The sequence below is a fragment of the Triticum aestivum genome, chromosome 1A, assembly GCF_018294505.1.
Source record: "Triticum aestivum cultivar Chinese Spring chromosome 1A, IWGSC CS RefSeq v2.1, whole genome shotgun sequence".
NCBI classification, from domain to species: Eukaryota; Viridiplantae; Streptophyta; class Magnoliopsida; order Poales; family Poaceae; genus Triticum; species Triticum aestivum.
Genome location: NC_057794.1, coordinates 370,494,819 through 370,519,357, shown reverse-complemented (window position 1 = coordinate 370,519,357; position 24,539 = coordinate 370,494,819). Strand labels below are relative to the sequence as shown.

Sequence of the window (24,539 nt, the reverse complement as noted above, 5' to 3'; positions counted from 1 at the left end):
CCAAAACTTGAGAGTTCACATATGGGGAACCCAACCAGACACCATGCATGAGCAAGCAGCGCTACAATGGGAATGGGCGGACAAGCGACAGAGGACACCAAAACCTAACAACCTAACGAATCTCCCTGCAGGTGTGAATATCCATAGTCTTCCCGCATACCAGTGCCCAAAGCTGACCATGGAGGCGGGGGAGGTTGATGGATTCGACTGTTGTAGACCCTTAGTCCTAAGTCACCTTGAGAATCCCAAGCGATAGTTGGGATTTTTTCAGACCACCGTGGATTTGATAGCTACACAAATAGGGGGTTGCAAAAGGAATCGAATGGTATTTGATTTTTGTCATGCAAATGACTATAATTCTTGCTCAAAATCTTGTCTCAGAGACATATGATACGTCCTACATATATGGACTAGATGATACCTAACGCGTTGCGGCGAGAAACTTGTTAAAAGAAATACATAAATCAGCGCCACGAGAATAACTAAAACTAATACAAACACATATTTAAGAGTGTTCTCGATTTTCAGTTATGAAACAATAAAACATAGGAAGGTGTAATAAAATGGTGATAAAAAGGGAAGAACATTTTTTTACGGGGTGAAAGGGAGTTTTATTCCAAAAGTATAGGGTTACAATCCCAAGCCAACTGTTCCTCACAATATGGAACAGCAAAAATGTTAACTAAAACCTAGTACTCCCTCCGTCTCGGAATAAATGTCCCGGCTTTGTACTAACCTTAGTACAAAGCTATACTAAAGTTGAGACACTTATTTTGGGACGTAGGGAGTATTACTTAACTTAGGAGTGAAATGCACTGATTTGTTGTTTTGGCATGACTGTGGATGGATAAATGAAAAAATATCGCCATTTATGCGTAATATGCATGACTTGATGATGTGTCACGGTTGCATGAAAAGAAATATATAATGTAGGGAGTATCGTCTTTCTTTTATTTTCCAGGAGATGTTTTATCGCCGTTTGGATTGCAGAAAACAAGCAAGAAGATAAATTCGGAAAAGAAAAGTAAAAAAGAAAATCTGGAAAAGAAAAGCCAAAAAGGCGAGACGAGAAGTTCCCCACCCTTGTTAAGCTCCCGGCCCATTTGCTAAACTAGGCGCCAACTCCTCGCCGCCTCCCGCGATTTCCTCCCCAATCCATTTCGCTCCTCCTCCGCCCCGTCGACGAACAGAGCGGTCCGTGCCATGCCGCGGCAGGGGCGACGGGGAAGAGGGCGCGACCGGCCGGGCCGCGCCTGAGCGACGTGGGGTGATCGGGCGGCGCCAATGGACGAGTCCGGGGACGCCGGCAGGGGAGGGAGGGGCGGCGGGAGGTCGAGGCAGAATGGGGGCCGCTCGTCGGTCCGGCTCGGCGTGCGGATGGAGTTCAGGTTCTCCGGCTTCCACGCCGTTCAGGTGATGTTGATCGGGAACGCATTCTCTTCACGTCGCACCGCTGCATTCCGACCGATTCGGGATTGCTGGTTCGGGGGTTGCTAGGGTGTTTCGTTACCCGGGAATCTCAATGCGTTTCCGTCTCTGGGTTAGTGAAAGCTTCGCGAGATGGGTTGAATCTTGAATTAATTTCCTATTGTATCGAATAGATTTCGAATGGTAATTTGTACTCGTGGGGTGGATCCGGAAATTCATCGGTGATGGGTTGAGCAGCATAAACGTGTGACTGAAACGTGCATGTTCAGGAAGATCGATAAATGTACATGCCTATTCTGGTCCTACACCGGGAGAAGCTTCGTCCTTAGCCACGTTTTGTGTGTTTTTGTCTCCGTTAGAGAAAGGCGATGCCGGTCGCAGAGGGAATGCTGATCTGCTCATGTGCTCGGAGATCAATTTATTGAGAGTTCTTAGCAAACTAGACATATTTAAGCTTAGTTCCGATCATGCCGTCAACATTCGGCTGTTGAGGCATCTGAAGGTTGTGAGTTTCCCATTTATACTAGGCAGGACATGCTTCGATCGAAATCCTAGCAGCACGCGTGCATTTTAAAGTAGTTCGATTGAAGATGGGTTGTTAGGACAAATCGAGGATTTTTGCTACTTCATTCGGTGACACTTGAGGATTTGCAAGATCTAATAGTAATTGTTTGAATAGCTGTAGTTATTTTGTTGGTATGATATGGAAACACATGGCAGTGCGGCAGATCATCCAAAGGAAATAACATACCGATACAAATGGATGACACAGGTTTGTTGATGAATTTCTTATTGGTGCTTGCTCAACAGGTACCAGTAGTATCAGACAGGCTGCTCATTACAATCACGTCAGTAGACAGTGGAAAAACAATTGCCAAGTCAAGTAAAGCGGCTGCTATTAATGGAGCCTGTCAATGGCATGACTCCATCCTGCATGCAATTCGGTTTCCTAAAGATGAAGTGTCACAAGAATTTCAGGAGTGCCAGTGCAAGATTGTTGTTTCCATGGTATGGCCATTGCCAGCATGTTTTTCCACCTCATTCACTTGCCTATCAAATTTCCATTCCTTTATTATTCCGTTGGCTTACTAACAACATATCTCCTGTTACAGGGATCAACAAGAACTGCTGTTCTTGGGGAAGCGTACCTAAATCTGACGAACTATCTCAGTTCATCAGACTCCACTGACATCTCTTTGCCATTGAAGAATTGCAATTCTGGCACAGTTTTACAGGTAGATTTCATTTAGCTGTACTTGTTTTACCCCAGAGAATTTCTGATGGTTTATTGGATCCCATATGATCTTCAAATTTAACAATGGCTTTGGTCCATCTAGTTATACTGTTCGGTCCCTGAAGTGATTAACTTTCTCTAGGATTTTACTCATATTCTGTTGACCTGCCATGTGCCATCTATATTAGTTGATTCTTGGATGTACAATAAATGCTTAACTTTCTCTAGAGTCTAGACTATCATCTGCATGTTAGTTAATGGTTGCGAGCCTCTGTTTGTAACCTACTAGTATTACTAGCAGTATGCACTTGTATAGCCCAGCAGAAAGCATTAGATTTGATAATTTTAGCTCTTACAGATGAACTCATAAATAATTTTTCCAAATTATCATTTCTCTGTATGATATTTTTGTCTTTCATCAACTAAACAGCAGGTCTCAGATAAAATAATAGTTAATGCCAAATCGTAATGTTTCAAGACATTCATGGGGTAATGATGTTATTTAGACCTATTTTTGTTACTGTTCACAAGTTTTGATTCGCATTGCCGGGGTGGATTTAGGTAATTTCTAGAGGAAAGTTATCTCTAGCTGTCAGCTAAAATTCTTGATAAACACCGACTAAATCTCCGTTTATTATGTTTATGATGATCTCTGGTGTTTCTTAATTGCAGCTTAAGATTCAATGTCTTGGCGCAAAATCTAAATCAAGGTAACCTGACCATGTTTTACATTGACATGTCCATATTTCCTATTTTCACTCTGGTGGTTGCAAACATTTGTATCTTTAATCTTTGATGGCCACCTATTTGACTGCCAAAACTTCTACTACTTGTTGTATCTTGACTGCTCATAGGACTTATTTTCTGTTGTCATGTTGGCATTATGTGCAGTGGGAAATCATGGAAAGGGCTATCTTCTAATCTTAAGGAGAGTCCAACCAATGATGAGATGGACAAAAAGGCAGACGTCTTTGACATTCTGTTGAAGTTGAACAAGGGTGCTCAGTCTTTGTCAGAAAATAATTTAGAAGCTGATAATGCAGATGAATCTGGAAATAGGGTATGATGCCTTGGCTAAAATTCATATGGGTCCAAGTTTTCTTTTATTTCGAAAATATTTTGCTGGTACTCATAAATGACAGGTACATCAAATGAAATAAAAGGTGGATTTTGGGGAAATTTGTGGAATCTCTTCTTTCTCTTCCATTGGTACACATAAATATGTACAAGTACACATGGGCCACTTGGGCTAGACTCTCACGCATAAACACACACATACACAGCCTAACATAAAACATTTTGAATGCCTTCATATGTTATATTAGTTCCTGCTCGAACAATTTTGTTCACTGATGAGTTGCGAGTTTGAGCTAAAGTAGGCGACAAATTAGCTGAAAAGTATAGTTTGGGTTGTTGTAGCTATCTATTGCTTCTCATTTTAATCCCCCTGCACTCGAAATCTTTGAAACAAACTCCCAGACAGTTATATGCCCAATGTGCACAAGGATGACCAAGTTACAATTTACATTTATAAACTTCTTCCATTTTCAAAGAACACTTTCATATTGATGATCTTGGGTCGTTAGTTATCTTGTTCTTAGATCTCAATGTCTGCAGTCAGAAATTTTCACTTGGACTGATATGTTTTTTATATTAAACATGTGTATTCTGGGAATACATATCCGTTTTATTATGTACCTACCGATGTATGTTCAATAGAGGATGTTTGTTTTGTGTTCTTCTGTCTGAGATAGATCCAATCAACATTCGTATTTCCGCTCATTTTCTAACCCACTGGTCAATGTCTGTTCTAAGTTAACAAGCAAACAAAAGATTATTTTTCTTATCTAACCTATGGTTGCCACACCTCTTGCAATTATTTGCCTAATATTATCTACTTGTTGATGTCCATTCAGTGAGAGCCATCTTTTAGAACCATGGAGCCCGGCTCCACCTCTAGATGTCATTGATTTAAAAAAGAACGGCCTGGAGATGTGTGCCAATGTGTGTGATTTGCGGGCTGTTTAGCTAGAATGGCTTAATGCATGGGACAGATATTTTAAATTGTTGTGCTGCACAATGCTTGGGCTGACACAGCCTTCTGCCACAACAGCAGTACTCGGCTGAGAGAGAAACTATTGTTTAATAATTCACTGTTCTGACAAGGAGCAGCAAAGAACAGTATGCAACGCCATAGGTTAAGAAATTACTGTACTTGATTAGTGGTCCTTGGCCAAATGACTCTGCACAGTGCAGATCTCGAGTTGCCGTCTACTCCCTCCGTTTCTAAATATAAGCCTTTTTAGAGATTTCAGTACGGACCACATACGGATGTATATATAGATGTATTTTAGAGGGTGGATTCACTCATTTTGCTCCGTATGTAGTTTGTATTGAAATCTCTAAAAAAGCTTATATTTAGGAACGGAGGAAGTAACGGCAAAGAGACGTGGAGCCCCGGTCCTGTGGTTCTACTGAACTTTTGTCGTTCATTTATCCTTTATATGAGGAGACTAGCATTATAGATAACTAGATATCTGAATATGGATAACAGCGAACGAAGGAAAATAACCTCCTTTTTCAGCAATCAGCACACTATTTCTTTTGTATGCAATGGAGATAACTCCCAGTCCATGCATTAGTCGAATGCACATGCGATTTTTCAGTGTATACTATGTATAACTGCAGACTGCATCTGTAATTTCAGGATGCAAGTTTCTCAGAATCAAAGTCTCATGGTGATGATTCATCCAAAAATCACCTTGACACCGCCGAAGAAAAACTTGAGGAGTTACGTAACGCGGCAAAAGTGTGGGAGAGACATTCTCGCAAGTTGAAAATTGAACGGAAGACATTGAAGAATGAGTGTGCTGACAAATCCAAGCAGCAGGCTGAGCTAGAACGGCAACTTTCTGCTTCACTTTCTGAACAGGATTCCTTGAGGCAAGAAATTGAACAAGTAACAGCCCAACTGAACAAGACTCAAGAGACCAATATAGAGCTTGTTTCCATTCTCCAAGAACTGGAAGAAACGATAGAACTGCAGAGAGTGGAAATGTCCAAACTTCCCCAAGTGAGTGATGTGGCTGATCACGAGGTCTCCAAAAGTGAATCGACAGTTCAAGAAGCTGCAGAATGGGCTAGAATACTGTCACAAAAAGAAGATGAAATCACAGTGTTGAGGGAGAAACTGAACCGTGTTCTCAAAATGGAGAATGCAGATGGTGCAGGCCCAGATGTTATTTATCTTGAATTGGAAAAAGAAAATGATTTTTTGAAGGTCAAAATACAGGAGCTTGAGAATGACTTTTCTGAATTAACGGAGGAAAATTTCGGGCTTATATACAAGTTGAAAGAAGCGAGTGGGGTGGCGAAAGAAGAGGATCCCTGCATTTCTAATAGTGAAGAAATGCCCACCGTGGGGAGCCCAACATATAAGATAAAACACCTAGAGAGAAAATGTGCTGACCTTGAGTTGAATCTGGAGAATTTTAGGTCCAAGTTCAGTGGGCTAGAAGAGAAGTTCCAGAAAAGCCAAGAGGAGTTAAAAGAGAGAACACTTGAATTATCTGAGCTGAGGGAAAAGCTCTCCCATGCCACTGAACTGGAAGGGGCTGACACTGGTAGTTCAAGACATTATAGACTGAGAAGTGGAGAACCTGATGATACTGAAACTGACTTAGATGTGTTGAAGCGTACAGTTCAGCTGAAAGAACAAGAGATCGATGGTTTGCAACACTGTACGAGAGAAATGGAGAACACCATTGCTGATATTCAGAAAGAGAAGAGTCAGTTAGAGGAACGTTTGGCAGCATCACTTCAAGAAAGTAGCATGACTTCAAAATGCTTGGTTGAAGCGCATGAAGATCTCGTGCTTACCAGCAGTGTAGATTCCCATGTTTCTTCCAATGAGGTCCTCGAAACAAAGATCAGTGAGCTTGAGCGTACAGTTCAGCTGAAAGAACAAGAGATCGATGATTTGCAACACTGTACGAGAGAAATGGAGAACACCATTGCTGATATTCAGAAAGAGAAGAGTCAGTTAGAGGAACGTTTGGCAGCATCACTTCAAGAAAGTAGCATGACTTCAAAATGCTTGGTTGAAGCGCATGAAGATCTCGTGCTTACCAGCAGTGTAGATTCCCATGTTTCTTCCAACGAGGTCCTCGAAACGAAGACCAGTGAGCTTGAGCGTACAGTTCAGCTGAAAGAACAAGAGATCGATGGTTTGCAACATTGTACGAGAGAAATGGAGAACACCATTGCTGATATTCAGAAAGAGAAGAGTCAGTTAGAGGAACGTTTGGCAGCATCACTTCAAGAAAGTAGCATGACTTCAAAATGCTTGGTTGAAGCGCATGAAGATCTCGTGCTTACCAGCAGTGTAGATTCCCATGTTTCTTCCAATGAGGTCCTCGAAACAAAGATCAGTGAGCTTGAGCGTACAGTTCAGCTGAAAGAACAAGAGATCGATGGTTTGCAACACTGTGCAAGAGAAATGGAGAACACCATTGCTGATATTCAGAAGGAGAAGAGTCAGTTAGAGGAACGTTTGGCAGCATCACTTCAAGAAAGTAGCATGACTTCAAAATGCTTGGTTGAAGCGCATGAAGATCTCGTGCTTACCAGCAGTGTAGATTCCCATGTTTCTTCCAACGAGGTCCTCGAAACGAAGACCAGTGAGCTTGAGCGTACAGTTCAGCTGAAAGAACAAGAGATCGATGGTTTGCAACATTGTACGAGAGAAATGGAGAACACCATTGCTGATATTCAGAAAGAGAAGAGTCAGTTAGAGGAACGTTTGGCAGCATCACTTCAAGAAAGTAGCATGACTTCAAAATGCTTGGTTGAAGCGCATGAAGATCTCGTGCTTACCAGCAGTGTAGATTCCCATGTTTCTTCCAATGAGGTCCTCGAAACAAAGATCAGTGAGCTTGAGCGTACAGTTCAGCTGAAAGAACAAGAGATCGATGGTTTGCAACACTGTGCAAGAGAAATGGAGAACACCATTGCTGATATTCAGAAGGAGAAGAGTCAGTTAGAGGAACGTTTGGCAGCATCACTTCAAGAAAGTAGCATGACTTCAAAATGCTTGGTTGAAGCGCATGAAGATCTCGTGCTTACCAGCAGTGTAGATTCTCATGTTTCTGCCAATGAGGTTCTCGAGACAAAGATCAGTGAGCTTGTGCGTACAGTTACGCTGAAAGAACAGGAGATCGATGATTTGCAACATTGTGCGAGAGAAATGGAGAACACCATTGCTGATATTCAGAAGGAGAAGAGTCAGTTAGAGGAACGTTTAGATTCCCATGTTTCTGCCAATGAGGTTCTCGAAACAAAGATCAGTGAGCTTGTGCGCACAGTTATGCTGAAAGAACAGGAGATCGATAGTTTGCAACATTGTAGGGGAGAAATGGAGAACACCATTGCTGATATTCAGAAGAAGAGTCAGTTAGAGGAACGTTTGGCAGCATCACTTGAAGAAACTAGCATGACTTCAAAATGTTTGGATGAAGCGCGAGAAGAACTCCTTGTGCTTACCAGCAGTGTAGATTCCCATGTTTCTGCCAATGAGGTTCTCGAAACAAAGATCAGTGAGCTTGTGCATACAGTTATGCTGAAAGAACAGGAGATCGATGGTTTGCAACTCTGTACGAGAGAAATGGAGAACACCGTTGCTGATATTCAGAAGGAGAAGACTCAGTTAGAGGAACGTTTGGCAGCATCACTTGAAGAAAGTAGCATGACTTCAAAATGGTTGGATGAAGCGCGGGAAGATCTCCTTGTGCTTAGCAGCAGTGTAGATTCCCATGTTTCTGCCAATGGGGTTCTCGAAACAAAGATCAATGAGCTTGTGCATACAGTTATGCTGAAAGAACAGGAGATCAATGGTCTGCAACATTGTACGACAGAAATGGAGAACACTATTTCTGATATTCAGAAGGAGAAGGATCAGCTAGAGGAACGTTTGGCAGCATCACTTGAAGAAAGTAGCATGACATCAAAATGCTTGGATGAAGCGCGAGAAGATCTCCTTGTGCTTACCAGTAGCGTAGATTCTCATGCTTCTGCCAATAAGGTTCTCGAAAGAAAGATTAGCGAGCTTGAAAGCCGCGAAGTTGAACTAGAGTTGCTTGTAACAAAGCTGGAACAAGAGAATATTGAGTTTTCCGAGTTCATATCTGAACTAGAGTCTCAGTTGACTTCTCTCACAAGTGAAGAGGAGGCAACCAGGCTAGAAATGGATTATTCTATATCACTTATCGCAAATCTTAAGGATTTAGTAGAACAGCAGCAAGCAGAGATGGAAGCTCAAAAGCTGGAAATGAAGCAAAAGCATTTGGAGTCCCAAACTAGATTGTCAGAAGTACAAGAGGATTCGGAGGCTCTAAGAAGATCAAATGCAAAACTACAGGCCACAATTGATAGTGTTGCTGAAGAATGCAGTTCTCTTCAGACTCTAACAGCTGACCTAAAGAAGCAGAAGCTGGAATTACATGACCATTGTGCACAGCTGGAGCAGCAATTAGATCAATCAAAAAGGAAGACAATGGATTTGTTCGAAACAGCAGAGTTCCTAGAGGCAAAACTCTCTACGCTTCAAAAAGAGGTAACTTTAAAAGAGCAATCTTTGCTTTCAGAGCTGGAGAATATATTCCAGGAGCACAAGGAACACGAAGAAAGGATAAATAGTGCACATTTCCTTTTAAACAAGATAGAGAACGAAAAGATTGGTGAAGTGAAGAATCTTGAGAGGGAGGTCATGAGCCTTACTGCACAGCTGTCCTCCACAGACGGGGAGAAAGACAGTGCCGCCTTGGATAGCATACATGAGGTCTCCATCCTGCGAGCAGACAAGGCCAAACTTGAGGCTAACCTTGAAGATGTCAGTGCACAAATGAGACATTATCAGTCTCAGTTGGAAGATCTTCGTACAGAGTCTAAAACCAAAATTAAAGGCCTGATTGATTCGCTTAACGCATCCAAACATAATGAGGAAACGCTGACAACAGATGTTGAGCATATGACAAGATTGATGGAAGCTGCTAGATCCAATGAAGAAAACTTAAGGAAAACTTCAGACGAACTAGAGTTGAAGTATAAATCCAGTGATTATGAGAAACAGGAAGTAATGGAGGAAATTTCTGGACTAAAAATCCAGGTTAGCAAAATGGCAAGCATCCAAGATGAAGTTTTCAAACTACAAAGTTCTCTTGATCAGGCTAAGTTTGAAAAGACAAAATTAGAAGAGCGTCTGCAGTCACTATCTGAAGAATGTGAAGAACTAAAGGTGCAGAAGGCCATGTTAACAGACCAAGTCTCTTGTATCCAGAGTACTTTGCATGATGCCGATGAAGAAAATCGTCGTAAATCCACTCAAGCAAAGCTTGTAGTAAATAAGGTGAGCCATTTAGAAGTATAACTCAACTTGTTCTAGATCAGGGTTACGTAGATTTAAATGTGATGGCCATGTGCACTATTTCACTTAACTATTTCCTTGCTATTTTAGGGTAATGACGACGCTGCTAATGACAATGGAGGTACTCATGTTAATGAAGATCTAGACATTCACTCAAAGCTAGAATTACTGGAGACTAGACTTGCTGATGCATTGGAGGAAAATAAATCATATAGGGCGCAGCTGCAAAGGTTTAGTGATTTATCGCATCCCTCCTCCCTCTGACATCTGTTACTAGCAAAACACATTTTCACTAGATTTCCTTTGCTATACCATGCATATGGGAGTCTTAATTAAACTCCCATGTTCTTAAGGCTGCAGACCATCTATGCCACTCCATTAAGCATTAAGAAGAGGTATTTCGCTACAAATCGAACGTCAGATTTTTTAGCATGGCAAATCGAACGCCTGAGATGGCAAATTATATCGTCGCGAGGATGGCAATTTCCTTTAGCAACCATGGCAAATTCTTGCCATGTTTAGTTTTTTGCCAGGATTTGCCATGCTTGCTAAAGGAAATTGCCATCCTGGCGACAACACAATTTGCCATAAAAAACGGTTGATTTGCCATGGTTAAAATTTGACGTCAGATTTCTAACATTCCCATAATAAGAAACAACATTCATGTAAAATTATCCGTGTGGTATTAACTATTCTATACAAAAAATGTTCAAAAATAAAAAACTATTCTATACAAAAAGATAGTTTGGATGCATGCTCCCAGCTGCTTTTCAGCCGTTACTTGCTGCTGTCACCAGTGCATCTAATATAAGGGTGCAACATTGCCGCCCCCAGATGGTCTCCTTGTGCAAAACACATCCATTTGGAAATAGATGACATCCTAGAATGCGTGCAGTCAAAATGTTTCTATTAATTGAGAGAAAAGAAACAGTGAGACATTTGATTTGTGCGTCCCTAAATGGACAACTTCTAATATATAACCTTTATCATACCATTATCATGATCAAAATATTGTGCACATTAGAATGGTTTTCGTTTCATGCGGTTTTTACTACTGTAAGGCATCAATCAATGATATCGGGGTACCTTTCAGAAGATCATACTCTCTTTTTACCCTGTACAGTCCAACGGGAGAGGGACAACTCGGTAGCAGGGATGAAAAGGATAACAAGGATGGGAACAGGATAGCACAACTGGAGTCAGAGCTAAAAGATATGCAGGATCGGTTACTCAACGTGAGCATGCAATATGCAGAAGTGGAGGCTCAACGAGAAGAACTAGTTATGGAGTTGAAAAGTGCAACTGCAAGGAAGGGACGATGGTTCTAGGGGATGACGAGCAACTGTGTGCCATAACCGTAAGGCCCACAGTCCACAGTACAGGTACTTCATGTATTCTCCTGCTCCTTCGATTACATGCAATTGCAACTTGATTTCTTAGATGTGGAGCATGAAAAAAAAATTGGGTTAAATTCAAGGCTGCTACTTCGATAAAACTTTACCTGCTATCGAATATCAGACACACCATGACAGATGCAGTAGATACTAGCTAATGTAGTACTGGGAATCCCACCATAAAAAGTTGATTTGTTATGATGAAGCTCAAAAAAGTAACAGTAAATGAATGTGTAACATTGGCGGCACATGGACTGCATGGTTTGATAGCAGATAACGTGTCATAAAATTGGGCTAAACTACACTTATCAAGTGGTAAGAAACCCTCTTTCATTGAAGAAAATTATGACAGTAAACTCTTTCATTGAAGAAGCTTATGGCAGTAAACCCTCTATCAATGAGGAAATCACTGATAACTCTTTATACTTTCCTGATCTTGTAGATGCATGAGCGTGAGCATGAGTACATCAATCAGTATTTGTGTCCTCATAACGACTTGGTTATCTAATTATCAGGACATATTTTGTCGACGTCGGAGGGTACCGGCATTCCCAGACAACCACCGTGCAAGAGCTGAGTAATTCCAAGCAAGTGCAGAACTGGATATGTGCTCTGAGCTGCACCGGAAGCTGTGCCCCCAAAAGAATAAAATGCTCATGGTTCTCACTTCTCAGGTCTCAGTGATGAAGCAATCACATGGCAACAACCATTCACAGTTAGCAGTTGGGAGGCCCTACTACACTTAGTCTCAACCGATTATTAGTTATCACAACTTCACAAGCATATGTGGTGCTAGGGGATAGCCTAAAATTCATCGGTTCATATAACCACACAGACCACTCTTCCCTTTACACAGAGTGACAGAGCCAACATAACCGTTGGTTAGTTCATCTTTGTAGATTAATCAACTGCTGATAAGTGTAGTTTTTCTTGCTGAATTGTATAGTTGGTCACGTGATATCCTTTTGTAGGCTAATGTTCTTTCACATGTAATATAATACTCACTCCGTCCCAAAATAAGTGTCTCGACTTTAGTACAACACAAAGTTGAGAAACTTATTTTGAGATGGAGGGAGTATATGCACATAGTCTGTCGATTACTTTGTTATTCGCTTTTTGAGGACAGTATTCTGTCGAACACAATTTGGCATATAGCTTCTCTGATTGAATGTGACAGTGGGACCCAACAGAGCAATGGTTACAAGAGGTCTTTAGTAGCAAAGAAAGAAATGGGGGATGACTGGACAATCTGAAACTGTTGGCAGTCAGGTCATCATTGAAGAAAACAGTTGGTTCAGTCCACATGTGATGATGTTCATGCATTGGTGCCTGGAGAACTCTTGGCTTGCATGCTGATCAAGAAATAAGAACTTGTGTTTAGACAGCGGCCTTTCGAATGTCCCTTGCACTCACCAGCTTCGGTGAAAGTATGGATCAGCTGATAGGATCCTGTGTTCAAAGCCAAGGATATGCTCCTCTTGGCTGAAACGTGAAGCATGGCTTCTGAACTGAACTGATCTTGAAAACATGCGGTGGGCGCTCCGAAATGTGCTGCATGTATTTTAGACAAATAATTTTAGTACCTAACATAATATTACTCCCTCCGATCCATAAAGATTGACGAGGTTTTAGTTCAAATGGCCTGGAGGGAGTAATTATTAAGCCATATGGGTTGCGAGGCTTCATATATACTCCGTACAAACTAGTATGCTACTCTACCTAAAAAATCATATCTGATAGGAACTGGGATGAGATAGCTCAATTTATTTTATTTTTATTTATTTATAATTGGCGAAAGCTCAAATTGGGTATTCGACGTGTCACTATCTAGCGGGCTGTAGTCTTGCCAAGTGACAAATTGGCGCAGGCAACAATTGGATTTGGAAAGCAACCACCTAATACCTATCCAATAATATAAGCAATATAGAACAAAACGTCTCCTAGTTGGCTTGGCCCCATTTACATCTATTTATATTCTGAAAATGGAGGGTCAGGCGAGGAAGGGGTCAATGATTTGTGCTCCCTTTAGCCAACACAAGGAGGAGACTTCTTTCTCAATTTCTGGCTTGCTGTCTATGCCTGTACAATTGTATGATAGCCTCGAGAATATAGCTTAGCTGGTTTATAATGTCTGCAACTAAGGTGGTGGTTCGTTATACATACTCAAAATGATTAACATCTATACATTTAACAAAATATCCTAACAAATACAAACACAATTAATAAAAAAAATAGATCAACTGACAACTAACATGGTTTATAATACCTTTTCTTATATATTTGCATTAGTTTTGCCTCTTCGGAGTCTACCACGGTAATAGACCAGCAAACTTAGGAATGCTTTTCGCCGAATTTTCAGAAATAAGGTGCCTAATTCCTAGCCATTTTTATTGAACAAAGAAACTGACAGTCATCACATTACATTATATAGCTTTGAATATATACAACTCAGTGTTCTTAAAGTCCCCCGCAAAAAAAAAAAACTCAGTGTTCTTAAAAGAACTTGCACAGTTGTGAATTTATTATCACTCTGTACTATCACACCAAAGCTACAACAGAAACTTACCCAGTTAGGTTAGCTGTGCCTGTACAACCCGAGGCACGTACGCGTCATCACCCCCGGACCCTCGCGGTCGCCGGCGCGCGCCTCGCCGCGGCCTCCTCTTCTCTTATAGCTTCGATCATGGCGACCACGCGCTCCAGGACGACCTCCTGGTCGTCGCCGTCGTCGCCGGCACCCGGGCCTGCGCGGTCGGCGTAGTGGCAGACCACGACGCACCGGCAGACGGGGCACGAGTTGCGCACGTCGAGCCACCGGTCGATGCAGGGGGCGTGGAAGACGTGGCCGCACGCCGGGACGACCTTGACGCCGTCGTCGTCGCCGAAGGCCTCGAGGCAGACGGGGCAGTCCCCCTCCGGCTGCTGCCCCTTCTTGGCGCCGGCGCCGGCGTCGGCGTAGCGCACCACGGGCAGCGCCGCGCCGTCGGCCGGGCGGAGGAGGGCGCTCGGGAAGCCGTGGCGCATGGCGCGGCCGCCGCGCGCGGCCGCGATGGCGCGCTGCCGAGCGCAGCGGCAGTAGGTGCAGAGCAGGATGAAGCAGAGGATGATGGAGAGGAACACCACGGCGGTGGCCGCCCCCGACGAGAGGTCGAACTGGGACCTCCCCGACGTCGGGGCGGCCGAAGGGTCGTCGCGCGAGGCCGCCAGCCGTCTCGCGTGCACCGCCGTGGCCATGTTTCCGGCGCCTGCTCGTGCGCGCGACGCGACGCGCTCTCCTCTCTGGTTGACTGGTTGTCCGGAGGCCACAGGCCGGGAGAGGGAGTTCTACACGGCCTTACAGGTGGCCCTTTTTTTCCGTGTAATGGGACGCGAGTTTAGTTTTGTGATGAGATGCTAGGTTTTGGGCTACGCGGGTCAGCCGATTTTTTCTTAGGAAATCAGTCGACTCGTGATCAGCCTCAGTGCCTCACCGCACCTCTGTGTGGCCCCTCACGGCAGCTGGCACTTTGCAGCACCCCGCGCCCATTGACCCTCCTGCAGCGCGCTCGTCGTCCTTGCGGTAGTGCCGCGGTCAGCCTGCAACATCCAACGTGGTCTTGCAACACCCGGCCCTATTGCCGCACCACATCATCGTGTGGCCTACTTATTGTATCGTGAGTCATCTGTCGCCGTCGCCCCGACCGATGTTACAGTGCCGGCATATCATCGACGAACCTTGAAAGCTCTGATGGTCACCTTTTCTAAGAGCTCGGGGTTGGCTTTGCAGCGCCACGCCCCATCAAGTGTCGGCCTTGTAGCACCAGGCGTAAGTTGTGGCCATCACTACCGCAACACCATCCACAGTGCTCACATCATCACTAGATGATCGCTCACAGTGTAGGTGGTGCATGTTCGCAGCGCCGCCACCCTTGCTTGTCGTGGCGCCCACCGTCCCTTTGCAGTAGCGGCCACCGTCCATGGGGAGAGGCATATCCTTTTCCCCATGTTCACTTGGGGTGGGACGGGGAGGGGGAGGCTACCGAATTGGGCACCAACACTTAGTGGCACGCATCCCATGGTGACTACTGCAAGGAAGAACACGATGAACACTAGAGGATATGCGAGGGAAACACTCAAATCAACACACAAATGCAAATAAAAGATACACATAGATAGATCCTTGTTTCAAATCATCCAAAGAGAGAGACGGAATAAGTTAGGGTTTCTTTCCCAAGTCCTAAGACAAGGAGGGCTTGATGCTTTTATGAAGCCATTTTTCTCCATCAGTGCAAGTCTTAATGATTCACTTGGGGAATCATTCTTCCATTAGAAGGCCTTGATGATTTACTTGGGGAATCCTTCTTCCATTAGGAGGCTTTGGTTCCACTAGAGAAGATAGATCCCACAAAGAGGGAGAAACATGAGCAAAGCTCTATGATTTTAGTTCTAGTCTTTGGCTCTTTGCTAATCCTAAAATGGATGATGATGATGAGTGATATATGTAGGTCCAAGGCATGAAGGGGTAAGTAAGGGGCAAAAGGGTAAAGATACATGAATTTTTCCCAAATTCTGCATGCAAGCGCGCTGCCGGACAGTATGGTTGACTAGACAATCTGGCCCTCCTGACCGGACAGTTCGGTGGCAACAGATGGTTTGGAGCCTCGTGCAGACGCTGACTGGACTGTCCGATGGTGCATTTTTCACACCACTTCTTCTATCGCCGCTTTCATGGTTCCCTCTTGGATGGTGTTGTCGTCCTCTTGTGCTTGTACTCCTCTCGTTGCGCATGAAGCTCCTCTCAAACCTATACATGCATGAGAGGGGTCAAGTAGTGTATCATCTAAGAGAGAACCAAGTAGACTCACATAAATGATAGAATTCACCTTAGTATATGTGATGTGCGTGTCCCTTGGCAATGGAGCCAAGTCCATGGTGTTGACACTAGTATAACAACTTTCTGATGTACAAGTCTTCCAGCATAGGACTGCATGAATGCAATGCTAGATAGCTTTTTATCAAATCTACTCACTCTAGCCATATAATATTATCAATTTTGGGCATGGTAGCTCCCATAGGAAGTCTGAGATATGTAAAGAGCATGCCCTTTGTTATGCATCCCATCTGGTTGGCTAGTTCATTAGCCCTCTCCTCGGAAATGTCGATAAGCATAAGATAGGATTTGATATACAAAGATCATGTGTGAGTAGTCCTCCTCGGACTATGTGTCCGTAACAGTAGCTATGTGGCATCCTCTCTCCCTTATTATTCAATACAAAGATCACATGAGCAACCCTACATGATTCTGATCCATTGATGTAATTCTTGGTGTGTTTGTTGCAGTGTGATGAATTGTCACTCCAAACCCAACCCATATGTGGGGCGAAAATGGGGTTGTCCAGACATGTCCGCTGATACGTCTCCAACGTATCTGTAATTTTTTATTGTTACATGCTATTATATTTTCTGTTTTGGATGTTTAATAGGCTTTAATATGCTCTTTTATATTATTTTTGGGACTAACCTATTAACCGGAGGCCCAGTATTTGCCTATTTTAGACTTTCACAAAAAAGGAATACCAAACGGAATGAAACCTTCGCGATGATCTTTCTTGGACCGAAAGCAAACCAGAAGACTTGGAGTTGAAGTCTGGAACTCCATGAGGCATCCTCAAGGCAGGAGGGCACGCCCAGGGGGTAGGTGCGCCCCCACCCTCGTGGGCCCCACGTAGCTCCACCAATGTACTTCTTCCATCCATATATACTCTTATACCCTAGATGGATCGCAGAGAGCCACGGAACCACTTTTCCACCGCCGCAACCTTCTGTACCCGTGAGATCCCATCTTGGGGCCTTTTCCGACGATCTGCCGGAGGGGGAATCGATCACGGAGGGCTTGTACATCAACACCATAGCCTCTCCGATGAAGCGTGGGTAGTTTACCACAGACCTTCGGGTCCATAGTTATTAGCTAGATGGCTTCTTCTTTCTCTTTGGTTCTCGATACAAAGTTCTCCTCGATGTTCTTGGAGATCTATTCGATGTAATACTCTTTTACGGCGTGTTTGCCGAGATATGATGAATTGTGGGTTTATGAACAAGATTATTTGTGAATATTATTTGGTTCTTCTATTAATTCTTATATGCATGATTTGATATCTTTGCAAGTCTCTTCGAATTATCGGTTTAGCTTGGCCTACTAGATTGATCTTTCTTGCAATGGGAGAAGTGCTTAGCTTTGGGTTCAATCTTGCAGTGTCCTTTCCCAGTGACAATAGGGGCAGCAAGGCACGTATTGTATTGTTGCCATCGAGGATAAAAATATGGGGTTTATATCATATTGCTTGAGTTTATCCCTCTAAATCATGACATCTTGCTTAAAGTGTTACTCTGTTCTTATGAACTTAATACTCTAGATGCATGCTGGATAGCGGTCGATGTGTGGAGTAATAGTAGTAGATGCAGAATCGTTTCGATCTACTTGACACGGACGTGATGCCTATATTCATGATCATTGCCTAGATATTCTCATAACTATGCGCTTTTCTATCAATTGCTCTGCAGTAATTTGTTCACCCATCGTAATACATGCTATCTTGAGAGAGGCCACTAGTGAAACCTATGCCCCCCGGGTCTCTTTATTATTATATTGCATCTCTTTTATTTACATCGCATCTCGTTTACTATTTTGCAATCTTTACTTTCCAATCTATACAACAAAATACCAAAAATATTTACTTTACTATCTTTATCAGATCTCACCTTTGCGAGTGAGCGTGAAGGGATTGACAACCCCTTTATCGCGTTGGTTGCAAGGTTCTTGATTGTTTGTGCAGGTACTAGGTGACTTGTGCATTGTCTTCTACTGGATTGATACCTTGGTTCTCAAAAACTGAGGGAAATACTTACGCTACTTTGCTGCATCACCCTTTCCTCTTCAAGGGAAAACCAACACATGCTCAAGAGGTAGCAAGAAGGATTTCTGGCGCCGTTGCCGGGGAGATCTACGCCAAGTCAAGACATACCAAGTACCCATCATAAACTCTTCTCCCTCGCATTACATTATTTGCCATTCGCCTCTCATTTTTCTCTCCCCCATTTCTAAAACGATTTTCAAAAACCTTTGCCTTTCTATCGCCATGGCCGAACCAAAAGGGGCTAAGGATTTTCTCTCGGGTTTTAATACTTTGGATAGTCCCTCTGTCCTTTCTAAGCTCACAAATAATGATGCTATGGAAAGACCTACCGGGATTATCGATGAGAGCTTGAATAATTTTGATGAAGATGATCCCGGAATTTTTCATTATTTGCTTGATGAATCTTTGAAAGATGCTTGGGATAGGCTATTAAGGATCCGACCCAGTTATGTGCCCCAATATCATATTGAGATTTACTTAAAAAGTTTTTATGTTGGCTTACCTTCTTCTTTCAAGCAAGTTTTGGATTCTATTTTTGAAGAAGGTTTTCTTGAGGGGGATGCCATCGATACCTATGAAAAGATGAAAGCTATATTTGGGCACCCCATGAGTGAAAAGGTTGAATCCACCTCTCTTTTGTGTTTTTATCAGAATGAAATTATCAAAGAGATGAAGGCTAGCTTAGATGCAAATTTTTGTAGCGTGCTTAATCTTTCTTCTACCATTAATGGCCACGTACTCTCACAAAATAGAAAGATAAGTGCTTTAGATAAGAAATTCTCTCTTTATCACCAAAAGGGAGAAGACGGCAATGCCTAGATCTATTCTTGTTTTTATGCCTAGCTAGGGGCATTAAACGATAGCACTTGTTGAGAGGCAACCCAATTTTATTTTTGTTCTTTGCTTTTTGTTCCTGTTTAGTAATAAATAATTCATCTAGCCTCTGTTATGATTGTGTTTTTTTATGTTTTAGTTACTGTTTGTGCCAAGTAAAGCCTTTAGGATCTTCTTGGGTGATTGTTGTTTGATCTTGCTGATAAAAACAGAAAGTATGCGCTCACGAAAATAATTTTCATTTTTCTACCAGAGAGCGATAAAATACCAATTCAAATTGTAGTAGATCAATATACAAATTGTCCTGGTCGTCCTAATTTTTCAGAATTCCTGGAGTTACAGAAGTATTCGAAACCTACAGATTGCTACACACTGTTCCGTTTTTGACAGATTCTGTTTTTCGTGTGTTGTTTGCTTATTTTGATGAATCTATAGCTAGTATCGGGGGGTATGAACCATAGAGAAGTTGGAATACATTAGCTTTAACACCAATATAAATAAAGAATGAGTTCGTTACAGTACCTTAAAGTGATGGTTTATTTTCTTATACTAACAGAGCTCATGAGATTTTCTATTGAAGTTTTGTGTTGTGAAGTTTTCAAGTTTTTCGGTAAAGATTTGATGGATTTTGGAATAAGGAGTGGCAAGAGCCTAAGCTTGGGGATTCCCAATGCACCCCAAGGTAAAATTCAAGGACAACCAAAAGCCTAAGCTTGGGGATGCCCCGGGAGGCATTCCCTCTTTCGTCTTCGTCTATCGGTAACTTTACTTGAGGCTATATTTTTATTCACCACATGATATGTGCTTTGCTTGGAGCGTCTTGTATGATTTGAGTCTTTTCTTTTTAGTTTACCACAATCATCCTTGTTGTATACACCTTTTGGGAGAGACACGCATGAATCGGAATTTATTAGAATGCTCTATGTGCTTCACTTATATCTTTTGAGCTAGATAATTTTGCTCTAGTGCTTCACTTATATCTTTTTAGAGCATGGTGGTGGTTTTACTTTATAGAAATTATTGGTCTCGCATGCTTCACTTATATTATTTTGAGAGTCCTTTAGAACAGCATGGTAATTTGCTTTGCATATAAAATTAGTCCTAATATGATGGGCATCCAAGATGGGTATAATAAAAACTTTCATATAAAGTGCATTGAATACTATGAGAAGTTTTATTCCTTATGATTGTTTTGAGATATGAAGATGGTGATATTAGAGTCATGCTAGTTGAGTAGTTGTGAATTTTAGAGATACTTGTGTCAAAGTTTGTGAATCTCGTAGCATGCACGTATGGTGAACCGTTATGTGATGAAGTCGGAGCATGATTTATTTTTTTGATTGTCTTCCTTATGAGTGACGGTCAGGACGAGCGATGGTCTTTTCCTACCAATCTATCCCCCTAGGAGCATGCGTGTAGTAATTCATTTCAATAACTAATAGACTTTTGCAATAAGTATGTGAGTTCTTTATGACTAGTTGAGTCCATGGATTATACGCACTCTCACCCTTCCACCGTTGCTAGCCTCTCTAGTACCGTGCAACTTTCGCCGGTACCATAAACCCACCATTTATCTTCCTCAAAACAGCAACCATACCTACCTATTATGGCATTTTCATAGCCATTCCAAGATATATTGTCATGCAACTTTCCACGGTTCCGTTTATTATGATACGCTCCATCATTGTCATATTGCTTTGCATGATCATGTAGTTGACATCGTATTTGTGGCAAAGCCATCGTTCATAATTTTTCATACATGCCACTCTTGATTCATTGCACATCCCGGTACACCACTGGAGGCATTCACATAGAGTCATATTTTGTTCTAAGTATTGAGTTGTAATTCTTGAGTTGCAAGTAAATAAAAGTGTGATGATCATCATTATTAGAGCATTGTCCCATGTGAGGAAAGGATGATGTAGACTATGATTCCCCCACAAGTCGGGATGAGACTCCAGACGAAAAATAAAAAAGAGAGAAAAAGAGGCCATAAAAAAAGAGAAAAGGCCCAAATAAAAAAATGAGAGAAAAAGAGAGAAGGGGCAATGCTACTATCCTTTTTCCACACTTGTGCTTCAAAGTAGCACCATGATCTTCATGATAGAGAGTCTCCTATTTTGTCACTTTCATATACTAGTGGGAATTTTTCATCATAGAACTTGTCTTGTATATTCCAATGATGGGCTTCCTCAAAATGCCCTAGGTCTTCATGAGCAAGCAAGTTGGATGCACACCCACTTAATTTCTTTTTGAGCTTTCATACACTTATAGCTCTAGTGCATCCGTTGCATGGCAATCCCTACTCACTCACATTGATATCTGTTGATGGGCATCTCCATAGCCCGTTGATACACCTAGTTGATGTTGGAAATATGCCCTAGAGGCAATAATAAAATGGTTATTATTATATTTCCTTGTTCATGATAATTGTCTATGGTTCATGCTATAATTGTATTAACCGGAAACTATAATACATGTGTGAATACATAGACCACAACATGTCCCTAGTAAGCCTCTAGTTGACTAGCTCGTTGATCAATAGATGGTTATGGTTTCCTGACCATGGACACTGGATGCCATTGATAACGGGATCACATCATTAGGAGAATGATGTGATGGACAAGACCCAATCTTAAGCGTAGCACAAGATCGGGTAGTTCGTTTGCTAAAGCTTTTCTAATGTCAAGTATCATTTCCTTAGACCATGAGATTGTGCAACTCCCGGATACCGTAGGAATGCTGTGGGTGTACCAAACGTCACAACATAACTGGGTGACTATAAAGGTGCACTACAGGTATCTCTGAAAGTGTCTGTTGGGTTGGCACGAATTGAGACTGGGATTTGTCACTCCTTATGACAAAGAGGTATCTCTGGGCCCACTCGGTAATGCATCATCATAATGAGCTCAATGTGACTAAGGAGTTGGTCACGGGATCATGCGTTACGGAACGAGTACAGAGACTTGTCGGTAACGAGATTGACCGAGGTATGGGGATACCGGCGATCAAATCTCGGGCAAGTAACATACCGATGGATAAAGGGAATTGTATACAGGATTGATTGAATCCCCGACATCTTGGTTCATCCGATAAGATCATCGTGGAACATGTGGGAGCCAATATGGGTATCTAGATCCTGCTATTGGTTATTGGACGGAGAGGTGTCTCGGTCATGTCTGTGAAGGAAATATGCCCTAGAGGCAATAATAAAGTTATTATTTATTTCCTTATATCATGATAAATGTTTATTATTCATGCTAGAATTGTATTAACCGAAAACATAATACATGTGTGAATACATAGACAAAAACAGAGAGTCACTAGTATGGCTCTACTTGACTAGCTCGTTAATCAAAGATGGTTATGTTTCCTAACCATAGACATGAGTTGTCATTTGATTAACGGGATCACATCATTAGGAGAATGATGTGATTGACTTGACCCATTCCGTTAGCTTAGCACTTGATCGTTTAGTTTGTTGCTATTGCTTTCTTCATAACTTATACATGTTCCTATGACTACGAGATTATGCAACTCCCGTTTACCGAAGGAACACTTTGTGTGCTACCAAACGTCACAACGTAACTGGGTGATTATAAAGGTGCTCTACAGGTGTCTCCGAAGTTACTTGTTGGGTTGGCGTATTTCGAGATTAGGATTTGTCACTCTGATTGTCGGAGAGGTATCTTTGGGCCCTCTCAGTAATGCACATCACTCAAGCCTTGCAAGCATTGCAACTAATAAGTTAGTTGCAGGATGATGTATTACGGAACGAGTGAAGAGACTTGCCAGTAACGAGATTGAACTAGGTATTGAGATACCGACGATCGAATCTCGGGCAAGTAACATACCGATGACAAAGGGAACAACGTATGTTGTTATGCGGTCTGACCGATAAAGATATTCGTAGAATATGTAGGAGCCAATATGAGCATCCAGGTTCCGCTATTGGTTATTGACCGGAGACGTGTCTCGGCCATGTCTACATAGTTCTCAGACCCGTAGGGTCCGCACGCTTAAAGTTCGGTGACGATCGTAATAAGGGTTTTTGTGTTTTGATGTACCGAAGGTTGTTCGAAGTCTCGGATGTGATCACAGACATGACGAGGAGTCTCGAAATGGCCGAGAAATAAAGCTTGATATATTGGAAGCCTATATTTGGATATCGGAAACATTCCGGGTGAAATCGGGATTTTACCGGAGTACCGGGGGCTTACCGGAACCCCCCGGGGGTTATTGGGCCTACATGGGCCATAAGGGAGAAGAGGAGGGCCGGCCAGGGCAGGCCGCGTGCCCCCTCCCCCCTAGTCCGAATAGGACAAGGAAGGGGGGCGGTGCCCCCCTTTCCTCTTTCTCCCTTCCTCCTTCCTTTTCCAACAAGGCAAGAGGGGGGAGTCCTACTCCCGGTTGGAGTAGGACTCCTCCAGGCGCACCCATAGGGCCGGCCGCACCTCCCCCTCTCCCTCCTTTATATAACGAGGAAAGGGGGCACCCCATGGCACACAAGTTGATCCTCGTGATCGTTCCTTAGCCGTGTGCGGTGCCCCCTTCCACCATATTCTACCTCGGTCATATCGTAGCGGTGCTTAGGCGAAGCCCTGCGTCGGTAGAACATCATCACCGTCATCATGCCGTCGTGCTGACGAAACTCTCCCTCAACGTTTTGCTAGATCAGAACTCGAGGGACGTCACTGAGTTGAACGTGTGCAGAACTCGGAGGTGCCGTACGTTCGGTACATGGATCGGTCGGATCGGGAAGACGTACGACTACTTCCTCTACGTTGTGTCAATACTTCCGTTGCCAGTCTACGAGGGTACATAGACAACACTCTCCCCTCTCGTTGCTATGCATCACCATGATCTTGCGTGTGCGTAGGAAATTTTTGAAATTACTACGTTCCCCAACAGTGGCATCAGAGCCTAGGTTTTATGTGTTGATGTTGTGCACGGGTAGAACACAAGTGAGTTGTGAGCGATATAAGTCATACTGCTTACCAGCATGTCATACTTTGGTTCGGTGGTATTGTTGGATGAAGTGGCCCAGACCGACATTACGCGTACGCTTACGCGAGACTGGTTCTACCGACGTGCTTTGCACACAGGTGGCTGGCGGGTGTCAGTTTCTCCAACTTTAGTTGAACCAAGTGTGGCTACGCCCGATCCTTGTGAAGGTTAAAACAACACCAACTTGACAAACTATCGTTGTGGTTTTGATGCGTAGGTAATAACGGTTCTTGCTAAGCCCGTAGCAGCCACGTAAAACTTGCAACAACAAAGTAGAGGACGTCTAACTTGTTTTTGCATGGCATGTTGTGATGTGATATGGTCAAGAC

The 24,539-nt window shown here is 42.9% G+C and overlaps 2 protein-coding genes across 4 annotated transcripts; one reads left to right on the top strand and one right to left on the bottom strand.

Moving 5' to 3' along the window:
* Positions 1–1,078: 1,078 nt before the first annotated feature.
* Positions 1,079–12,584, top strand: LOC123051551 (myosin-10). Of its 3 annotated transcripts, XM_044474472.1 has the most exons (10): positions 1,079–1,413; positions 2,239–2,436; positions 2,541–2,663; positions 3,335–3,372; positions 3,554–3,722; positions 5,370–6,413; positions 6,663–10,064; positions 10,173–10,312; positions 11,206–11,464; positions 11,992–12,584. In XM_044474472.1, exons 1-9 carry the CDS (start codon positions 1,285–1,287, stop codon positions 11,408–11,410), a joined length of 5,448 nt encoding a protein of 1,815 aa, XP_044330407.1. In that variant the 5' UTR covers positions 1,079–1,284; the 3' UTR covers positions 11,411–11,464; positions 11,992–12,584. The 3 variants fall into 3 exon arrangements, with proteins under 3 accessions (XP_044330407.1, XP_044330391.1, XP_044330401.1); XM_044474456.1 differs by having other exon boundaries at positions 5,370–10,064; XM_044474466.1 differs by having other exon boundaries at positions 5,370–10,064; positions 11,919–12,584.
* Positions 12,585–12,619: 35 nt separating this feature from the next.
* LOC123051569 (RING-H2 finger protein ATL39) lies at positions 12,620–14,891 on the bottom strand. The gene is made up of 2 exons (XM_044474481.1): positions 14,043–14,891; positions 12,620–13,027 (listed from the first exon to the last, which is right to left on the bottom strand). Exon 1 carries the CDS (start codon positions 14,708–14,710, stop codon positions 14,090–14,092), a length of 621 nt encoding a protein of 206 aa, XP_044330416.1. The 5' UTR covers positions 14,711–14,891; the 3' UTR covers positions 12,620–13,027; positions 14,043–14,089.
* Between the last annotated feature and the right edge of the window lie 9,648 nt (positions 14,892–24,539).

Excerpts from the sequence above, each read along its gene's own strand:
- LOC123051551 (XM_044474456.1), top strand. The coding sequence starts at position 1,285 with ATGGACGAGTCCGGGGACGCCGGCAGGGGAGGGAGGGGCGGCGGGAGG. Across the intron at positions 2,437-2,540 it reads GCAAGATTGTTGTTTCCATG|GGATCAACAAGAACTGCTGT; the intron begins GTATGGCCATTG and ends CTCCTGTTACAG. Across the intron at positions 10,313-11,205 it reads TATAGGGCGCAGCTGCAAAG|TCCAACGGGAGAGGGACAAC; the intron begins GTTTAGTGATTT and ends TACCCTGTACAG.
- LOC123051569 (XM_044474481.1), bottom strand. The coding sequence starts at position 14,710 with ATGGCCACGGCGGTGCACGCGAGACGGCTGGCGGCCTCGCGCGACGAC.